Source organism: Myotis lucifugus, unplaced genomic scaffold (assembly GCF_000147115.1).
Source record: "Myotis lucifugus unplaced genomic scaffold, Myoluc2.0 scaffold_130, whole genome shotgun sequence".
NCBI classification, from domain to species: domain Eukaryota; kingdom Metazoa; phylum Chordata; class Mammalia; order Chiroptera; family Vespertilionidae; genus Myotis; species Myotis lucifugus.
The window spans coordinates 3,597,617-3,607,806 of NW_005871178.1; the positions used below are offsets into that span (position 1 = coordinate 3,597,617).

Below are 10,190 nucleotides of genomic sequence, written 5' to 3' on the forward strand. Positions count from 1 at the left end.
CGGGAGCAGCCGGGGCCGCCGCAGCGCCGCCTAGTGAGCGGACGGAAACTGCAGAGGGCCAAACTTCTTCTGATTGGCCCGTCCCGCCGCGCGGAGACCCGGCTCTGCGGGCAGAACCTCGGTGGGCGCCGCGGCAGGGCGGGCCGGGGCGGGGCGGGCCCAGGCCGGGCGTGGTGGGTGTGCCTTTCTCCCGCTGGGCTTCCCTGCCGGGTGTGGGATGGAGATTTCCAAATGGAAAGATACCCATCCACCTACAAAGGTGAGGAAAGCGAGAGATGGCTTTTAAAAGAATGCACGTGGTGCACCAGGCAGATGAAGAAGACAATGGCCCAGCTCTCCTAAGGAGCATCAGAACCAGCTCTGGACATTGTAGGCTCTTAAAATGAAAAAAAAAAAAAAAAAATAGGACCGCGCAAAGGAGGCCTAGACTCATGCTTCCACATATCTTAACCGTGGGAGGGAACCAGCACTATCACTGCCTCCATGAACAGCTGAAGAAAAAGAATAGTTATTATCTATGGAACACCTGCCATGAGCCAAGCACTGTGCTAAATGATTTAATAGATTAACTCATTCGAGTCTCATTAAGAATCATGAAAGGGAAATACTTTTATTCCCACAATAGCTGAGAAACTTACAAGTAACCGCTGAAGAACTTTAAATCAGTGGGCTCTCCGACAGCACTCTATCCCGGAACTGAAGGTGGCACTGACAAGCGACCACCTAGTCTTCTTTCTGCCCCCGATGCAGCCGGCCTCTCTGCTTCAAAGTTCCGTGTCTCCAGCATGGACTCGCAGGAGCACCATGACCATGAACTAGAGACCAACTGGGAAGGTGCACCACCCTACCTGCCTGACCAGCTACTGCTCAGGCCCACCTGACACCAGGGTGCTCCTTATTCTCAGCTCTCCAGCTGGCCTCTTTCAAAATCCTTCCTGCTCACCCATCTCTCCTTCTCCACCAGGATCTTCTCACCTGCTGTTCGAGCTGCCTGGAATGTTCTTCCCTCCCCTCATTGCCGAGTTTACTCCTAGTTAACCTTCATGTCAGCTTAAGCCTCAAGCAAGAATCTCCTCACCTAAGGAAGCCGGTCTCTACTGGTAGGATCTCACAGCACCATGTATGCTATGGAATTATTTAATGTTTTCCTCATTAGACGGTAAGCTCCATGAAGGCAAGAATCAAGTCTGGCTTTGCTCATCATTTTATTCCCTCCTCTTAACACAAAGCATGACATGCAGCATGCAATCCATAAACAGCTGTTGATTAAATAAATGAAAGTGTAACAATGTTATGGCAGCAGCGTAAGTTTAGCTCAGTAAGATCCTTTTTAGCCGGTAAGATAAATAAGACCAAAGACAATGTCTATCTTATTTATTCATCACTATGTCCCCAGTGCCTAGCCCTGTGCCTAGCAAATGAATATATATTATCTTTTACAGGAACCAGCTGTCTTGCTATTCTTTTTTTTGTAAATATATTTTATTAATTTTTTACAGAGAGGAAGGGAGAGGGATAGAGAGTTAGACACATCGATGAGAGAGAAACATCGATCAGCTGCCTCCTGCACACTCCCTACTGGGGATGTGCCCGCAACCAAGGTACATGCCCTTGACCGGAATCGAACCTGGGACCTTTCAGTCCGCAAGCTGACGCTCTATCCACTGAGCCAAACCGGTGCTGGCTGTCTTGCTATTCTTTCCAAAAACTCTATCGCCCGCACCATCTTTGGAAAATAGCAGCTCAGAAACAACTCTGTCCACCAGAGCAAAACAAGGTATGGGCGTCTGTAGTTCCTAGGCAACGGGCACAAGTGTCTGGTGGGTTTTTTTAAGTTTTACTTATTTTATGCTGTCACTTGCTGGGCCGGGTGGATGTCAGAAAACCTAGAGACCAGGTGCACCTACCAGGAGCTGGGTTACTGGTTAAATCATTGAGCTCTCTTTCTGGATGGATAATGTAAGTTAAGGATCTCTGACAATATTCCGGCAGTGTACCTCTCACGGAATACTATCAGCAGTAGAATGAAAGCCCAGCTGCTGAAGTCAGCTAGTCTGAGTCCCTGACTCAGGAACCTTCAGCACACATGGCATTATGCAAGTGAGTCTCAGGGTTGCAGTGCCCTTATCTGTGATAGTGGAGATAATGCCTGCCTTACAGGGCTTCCATGAGGGGTTCATCTGCTGGACTTGTGAAATGTCTTCACACGGAAGGCTCATTAAATACTATTTTCCAGAAATTCTTTCCTTATACAATCATTTGCTGATGGGATTAAAAGCCATTTTCCTATCATGATGATCATAGAGCCCACGGTGGGAGAAAATGAGTTATTATAATTGGAGTCTTGGAAGGCAGATTTTCTCTAGGTTTGTGTAAACTATGGTAGTCACATTTGGATATTTTTTAAACTGCCAGTTGTTGGACATCTACTCTGTGTCAGATACTGATCAAGGAGGGAAAACACACAGAAGAACAAATCAATGTTTCTGCCTTCACAGACCTTACATTCTAGCTGGGAGACAATAAACAAGTGTGTGTGTGTGTGTGTGTGTGTGTGTGTGTGTGTGTGTGTGTGTGTGTTTGCAGGTGAATAAAATGTCATGTAAAGTGCTACAAAGAAAAATAAAGCAAGTCACGCTGCTGTTTTAAGTCGTGTAATCAAAGAAGTGCTCTCTGAGGAGAGGACATTTGAAGTGACCTGAATGAAGTGAGGAATGGGGCCTGGAAACCTGAGGCTAGACTGTCCCAGGCAGAGAGAAATGAAATGGGATGTTCAGGGCACGTGGCTGAAGCAGACTGAGCAAGGGGGCAGTGACCGAGGTGCGGCCAGAGAGGCAGGCAGGGGCCGGGGCAGGAGGCCCTCCTGGGTCACTCAAGGACACCAGGGCTGTTTTAAACAGTAAAAGCTCACACTCAAGTTTTGTTTTACGATATCACTCAGAGTCTTGCTATCGGGCAGAGCAGCACAATGACCACACCTAGATCATAGAGGCTAATAAAAGGCGTGGCTAATGCCTGGCCTTTGAAGTGTTGGAGGCGGTTGAGCTGTAATTTTATTTATGTGGGAACTACAGCACAGTGACTTGAAACAGGTACTCTAGTTCCCACATATCAAATTGCTGATGAGGACAGAACAAGATGGGAAAGGCTTCGGCTGCCCCATCTGGTGAGCTACTGATCACTGGGGTTGACTCAGTTCATCTGACCTGACAAGGAATTGTGTGTTTTCCTTGTGTGTCCATCCCTTGAGGACAAAGTGAAAGCCAGGCCTACCTTCCGGGCACAGAGATGCCCCACGTCTCCTCTGTTTTGCCGTCTCTCTGGTATTTCCTAGTGAACTGGCTAAGGTGAGTGGAAAGGATTCGGGTGAACTGTTAGTCTCTGTCTTCCCTGGAGGTCACCCCCACGCCTAAGTGCATCTTTCCTCAGAAGCGGGGGCTACTATGGCGCTTGGTGAAAGTTCTCTGTGGCGGAGGCCGGCAGCATGCCTTTTATCTGATGTTACAGTGGCATTAAAATCAAGGGAGATGCTGCACCAAGAGGTAACCAGGGAATTCAAATCAGTTGTAGAAAACAGAAGCAGATGTCCAGAACTGACGGGCAGAGCGAGCCGAAGATTGAAAAATCAAGAACAAAGATTCAAAAGGACAAATAAATCTTGGATAAATATTGTAGACAGGTACTGTTGCCCACAGCTCCGTTTTATGTGCTTATTGAGGTGGCCAGCTGTGTTTAAAGGGCCAGCAACGAAGGCTCACGACCATGTTTTGGGATCAGCCTTAGGTTTGTTTTTTGTTGTTGTTTTTGGGGTGTTTTTGTTGCTGTTCTTGAGATCCCTGCGGGCTGAAGCTGGGGCTTCCTAACTACAAAGGTCTGCAATGGAATATTCAGGAGCTAGAGACCATGGTCAGCTACAGGGAGCACCTCCCATAAGCCAGGCAGCCTGGCAGAAAGGGGCATCTAAAAGGTACTCGGGCCACATCTGTAAATCCCCTTTTCCTGAAGAGCCTGGGAGAGCATGATGGCACCCCACTGTTACCTCCCTTTCAATCTCAGGTCCTACCTCCTGCTCCCTAGCTCCCTGTAGCTGGTGGCCCCATAGGAGTTAGAAAACCAGCCCAGCTGCATTACTAATTGAAACCACATGTCAGATTACCCTTCTCCATGGCCAGTTAGAAAGGAGATCCTCTCATTTTTTAAGTAACCTGTTTCTAGCTAAAGAGCCCTTTTGGAAACAAATAGAGTGAAGAAAATTAGCTCTTTGGGGGAAAGAAAATCAAATTTGAACCTCCATATTTGTAGAGATGCCAGGGAAGGCACATGAGCTGATTGTCAGCTGAGTCCAATGGTGTCGACAGAGCCACGTCCTGGAAACATACCGTGCCAGAGGCAGTTATGTTGTCAGCCTGACCCTTCGCTCAGGTGCCACAGGGTGGGTTTCATGATCTAAGTTCAGCCAGGTGCAAGGAACTGACGCAATTATCTGGGCTCAGCCAGGAGTGACAATTACAAAGAAGCTACAAGAATGAAGGATTGCAGCTTGATCTTTAACCATGATTTCACATAATTTCCTTTGTCTTAAATTCTAATAAAACTTCCTGGAATCATACTGTATAAAATAAACGTGCTGCACCGGCTTTGGGTCACTGTCTCTCCATCAGAGGGCAGCTGTCCCACCGGGTCCCAGCTTTCCCTACTGCCTCTGTCTGTCTGTCTCTTTCTTTTTCTCAATCCCCCGTTGCTCCTACTCAGGACTCATCATCTGCTCTCTAGCTGTGCTGGTCGCAGTCCAAAAGAGAGAAATACATATTACCCTCCCTCCCAAATCAAGTAGAATTCAGAATTAAACAACTTTTTTTAACCGATAAGAAATAAGGTAAATATAATTAATTATAATAATTAAGACACAAAATGGACAAGGACTCTATGGAAGAAATCATAAAGGGAAAAATCATGTTGACTAAACAAAATTAAAAAATTCTATTTGCCAAAAAAAATGAAAAGTCTAATGACAAACTTGGAACATTCTTTTCAACAAATTTTAAAAACAAGGGAATAATAATTTATACTCTCTCTGCCACTGTCTCTCTCTCTCTCCCTACATATAGGTTTAATTTATATATTATATAATCCTATATAATAAAAGTCTAATATGCAAATTGTCCCCTCAACCGGGAGTTCGACTGGGCCCCCTGTCCCCCAGCCCTGATCAGGGTGGGCCAACTGGACCCCACCTGTGCCCGAATTCGTGCACCGGGCCTCTAGTTTATTATAATGTAATAGATATATTTAATATACATTAAAAATCAATAAGAAAAATACTGGTGCTTCAATAGAAAAATATGTGATACATTTACCCTTTGTATTAAAGGAACCACGTGAAAATGTGGACTTTTAACTCATCACATTGAAAAAGTTTTTTGTTTTAAGTTATCTATGCCCTGGGGACAATTTTATTTAATAGGCACTTTGATATGATGCAGGTGGGGTACATTTTGAAAGGACCCTTCTGGAAAGCAATTTGACAAGATCTACCAGGAGCCTTTAAGAAAATTCACATTTTTAACTTAGTATTCTCACATATAGTAATCTATTGAAGATGTGATAAGACAAAAAATGCAAAAGAATGTTCATCTATGAAAATCAAATGTGTGGAAACTGCATCAACATGTAAATATAAAGGTCCAAAAAAGTATAGTACATCCAGAGTATGAAACATCATGTAGTTAAATACAACATTACCAAAGTCTATTCAATAAGTTGGGGGAAATGCTCATGTTATAATAGAAAGAAAAAAAATAAAGATACAAGATTGAATAAAGAATATATTGCATGAATAGTAAATAGATGGAAGGAAGTACACTGAGGCAATGACAGCCGTTCTCTACGGGTGATTTTTTTTTTCTTCCTTATTCATTTCTCTATTTTCCAACTTTTCTACCATGAGCTGTGTTCCCTTTAAGAGCCTCAGGCTCCTCAGCCCTGTGCCCGGGAAGACACTTAAAATCTACTGCATTTTGATCCTGAGGAAGGTAGTTTATAAACTGATTCCAACATGGATGTAATCCAACAAGGGAACACAATGTCAAAAAGCTCATTCCTGGCCTGTGCTCCTCAAGCACATTTCTAGACTAAAAAGTTTAGGGTGAAGGTTCAATTGCTAAAGCAATAAAATTTTTCTGAGAAAATGTTCACATAATTATTCTTTAAATTCAGCCCGTGGTGCCGAAGAACTGATACTTTTTAAGTGGCTTTTTTGAAATTTTCTTTTCCCTCCCTCATAGCACATTCCTTGGATTAGAGGGGGAAAACCCAGGAAGCCAAAAATCTCTAGGGATTTATTTGAGGATCACTTACCCAGGGCTTTGCATTTCTCCCTGGGCTGCAGGGCAGGTGAGCCAAGACAGAGGGGGTGACTCAGCAGTTTAGGGGCTGGGGGAGGCTGTCTCCATGCTGGAGCTCGGTTGTTTGCATTTACTGAAAAACTAGTGTGTGCACTGGCAGGGCTTGGGGCATTTAGAAGCACATGTCCAGAGACCCCCATCTCTCTGCCCGAGCCCCACACTGAGGATCTATCTCCTCCTGCAGGCTCTGTCCTGGACCTGTTTCACGTGGCCTGTGAGCCAGTGACCTTCATCGGGTCCTTACGGGCTGAAAATAGCTTCTGCAACTGCTGCTTTTCCAAGATGCTCAAAGGAGAATAGGGACAACAATGGGTCTCGGATGAGAATGACAAATCTCTCTCAGCATTCAGTCTGAGGACCGGGGTAGCATGGGAATCACCTGGGGACCTTCCAAAATCATCTTTCTGTTCCCTACCCACCCACTGCCTCTGACTCTGGAGGCAGTGAGACCAGTGTACTTCACTCGTTATGAATAGCTGGAAAGGAGCGAAGGGGAGGCCAGATGATACAGGCTTGCCATTTGTGCCAGGACGCTGCGGCTTAACACTCTCCGAGCCTGTTCCCAAAGAACCTGGAGGAAGGGACTGGACAAAGGAAGAATAAACGCATGCTCCCGATTACTCTGTGGTTCTAATTGCTCTTAACACAAGGAGCTACCCAAACATCCTAGCCAGAGGTGGGGCTAATGTTTCAGGGTCTCCTGCGAGGCTGGGAGCCCAGTGGAGAGACTCGGGGATTAAAACCCACATGAAGAACAGACCTTCCTGCCTCACACGTGATGGCTGTGACTTACGGGAGGAGCAGAGCGTTTACAAACCACTTCCTGACATGGGAGGAGAAGGTAATAATCAAACAGACCAGATCAGGATTGTAGGGACTGGGGTAGCCTGCAACCCCGAGCCCCACCCCCATGAGGAATTTGGGACTCAGCATAGCCGGATCGTCTAATTTTTTCAAAAAATGGCAGAAGTTCAGATGCTACCTTTATCTCTGTTAATGCTCGAAACTGATTTTACAAAGAGGAGACAGTTGCATGTGCCAAACAAAACAGGTCTGGAAACTGGATTCCTCCCACCTGCTGCCAGTTAGGAGCCTCTGAGCCCTCACCTTTAAGCCCTCAAGGACACACTTGCTACAGATAAAGTATTTCCCTGACAATCAGGCTGCAGATGGAATTCTTCCCCCTCAATTCAGGGGAAAGTGCACTGGGCTAGGGTGGATCAGATCTAGCTAGCCAGGCCTCTGTCTTCTGTCTCTCTCAGAGGGAAGGTGAGTCCTGTCGAAAGCTTCCCTCCCCGACCCCGTTCTAGCCGCTGCTCTGTTTATTTGGCACTAACCGAGGAAGAAGCAGGAGAACCCTTTCCGAAACTTTAGCCGATGCAGATCGGAAGGTTCTGAACTGGATTATTCCCTCTCACTCCCATCCTGTAACACAGTACAATTTTCAAATGCACTGAAGCATGAAACTGAACTGTGTAGTTAAACCCCTGTTCCACCCTCCTGGGTTTTGGACCAACCCTGGGGCTACGCAGCTGTATTTACTCTTCCTGTGTGTCCTATGGGGAGCAAGCCGGGGGTGAGTGGGCCTACAGTAAACTCACGGCGATGGAAAACAACAAGCATTCCTCCACACAACGGCCAGTGCCAGCAGCACCGATTTTCTTTTTCTCTTTTTAAATATATTTTCATTGATTTCAGAGAGGAAGGGAGAGGGAGAAAGATATAGAAACATCAATGACGAGAGAGAATCATTGATCAGCTGCCTCCTGCACGCCCCACACTGGGGATCGAGCCCGCAAACCCAGGTATGTGCCCTGACCTAGAATCAAACCGTGACCTCCTGGTTCATAGGTCGACGCTCAACCCCAGAGCCACGCCAGCCCGGCACAGATTCTTAATTTAAAGTGTAATCTTCTGTTAACTGTGACGGCGTTCCCAGGAGTTGAGACTCAATCAAACCGACGCATTGGTTCTGATATTAAGGAAGATGCCTTGTTCTGAACATTAGATACCGTGTCTTGGCAAACCCTGGCGTCCTAAATCCTGAGCCTCCCTCCCTGCAGTCTTCGAGCTCTTTCTACCCAGGCTCAGACACAGTGGCCAAGTAGCCGCAGGGAGCCAGCAGGAGAGATTAAATTTGTTTTTTTGTGAAAACTAAAGAGAAGCCTCTACCGTCCACCTTGCTGAGACCTGACAAGGAGCCTCTGGGGCCAGACTAAAATGAGCTGCCCTGAAAGAATCCTCGGTGTGCTACCTGCATCCCTGCCCACCCCCATTATGTTTACATAGGGGCAGATTTTTTCCCCTTTATCAGCCTTTTAAGAAACCATACATAGATTCCCAGTTGATATCCATACTCTCTGGTTATGTCAACCCCAGTTCTTCCTTCCAGAGACGCCATCCTGGCTGTAGAGATAAAGATCAACAAATACCACATTCTTTCCGACCAGTCCACCATAAATTATGGCTAGATCGAGCATGTCGGCCTTCTGGTTTTCTCCAGAATACAGGTATGTCCTGGCCTCACAGGTGATTTAGCTGGGTTTCCTGCTGACACACACAGGAAAATGTGCCCCTCTGTGTTGTCCGGCCCCTTCCTGGGGACGGTGTTGGGCCTTTGAAGTTTACCACTCACACTGGCTGAGCCTAAAGCCTGTGTTGTGGTGTTTTACATGTTTCTGTTTTCACCGGGCAAGCTTCAGTGTCCTTTTTGTGTTGGCTTTTAAAAAAAGAAATTATTGTTTATTTTTAAACTGTAATGCCCGTGGCCTGTGACCCTGAGAGGATTTGACAATTATTTGCGCTCTTAAAAAAAAAGTTTCTTAAAGCTTGGGGAAGTAGGGAGGAAAGCGAGAAACCATGAGAATGAAAGAATAACTTTGTTCAAGTCACTTATCTTCTGTCTTCTCTCTCTCACAAAACTAACTCCCAATTAATTGATGATTTGGACTCTGCCTGCCTGTGGGTTAATCATACCCCTCCTCATCTCTCTCTCCTCTCTTTGCTGCCAAGTTTTTGTTGTTGTTGTTATCTCTGCCACAGGGGAGGGAAGGAAAAAAAACACTCAAATTAGTTCTCTTTTATTGTACCAGGGAGGGTAGTGGGGTCCAATTCTTATCTCGTCCTTCCCAGAACAAACAGCGGGCTCAGTTCTCTCCTCTCCTGAGCACACCTTGCTGAGAGCGCTTTGGGTGCTTCTGTGAGGAAACTTCCTTGAGCGAACTGCTCGCTAGAGTGAGCCAGGACTCCAAGGTCGCTGGGCTCAGTGGGCTGGACAAGTTCTTTTGAGGCCATCAAGCCATGACTGTATGGGGGGAAGTTCCAGAGGGAGAGGGGAAGTGAGTGAAACTCCACTGTTTGGGGCCGGGAGAAGGGAAGAGAAGCCGTTATGAGTGCCAGGCAGGCCTGGGTGGGCAGATGTGGGGGGGGGGGGGGGCAGGGCTTCCTGAACTTGACCGCATATAGGAACTTCCCGGATCTGGGTCTGAAGGCCTGGGGAAGGAGAGATCCTGCATTTGTGACAGGTTCCCTAGTAATGCTGGGGCTGCCTTGACCATGCTGGTTAACCACACTTTGTGAGGCAAAATGGTAGAGTATTTTGAAAGCTAGAGACAGCAGGTGAGGTGAGGGGCAGGAGAAAGCAGGCAAAGGAGTCTGCACTCCCCAGGAAGGCACAGATGGATCGTCTTTCAGGGAGGCAGCCAAGAGTAGACCAGACAACCCCCCCTGCACCCTCCCTTCCCCGGGGTGGATGGATCTGGGTTCAAATTCGGACCCTGTCACTAA

General features: G+C 46.7%; 1 protein-coding gene across 1 annotated transcript in view; it reads right to left on the bottom strand.

Annotated features, from left to right (window-relative positions):
* ERMP1 (endoplasmic reticulum metallopeptidase 1) overlaps nt 1–9,698 on the bottom strand; it is a 41,606-nt gene extending 31,908 nt beyond the window's left edge. Inside the window, exon 1 of the mRNA XM_023758441.1 lies at nt 9,577–9,698. Coding sequence (XP_023614209.1) covers nt 9,577–9,698 — 122 coding nt within the window. The remainder of the gene's footprint in view (nt 1–9,576) is intronic.
* Nucleotides 9,699–10,190: the final 492 nt, after the last annotated feature.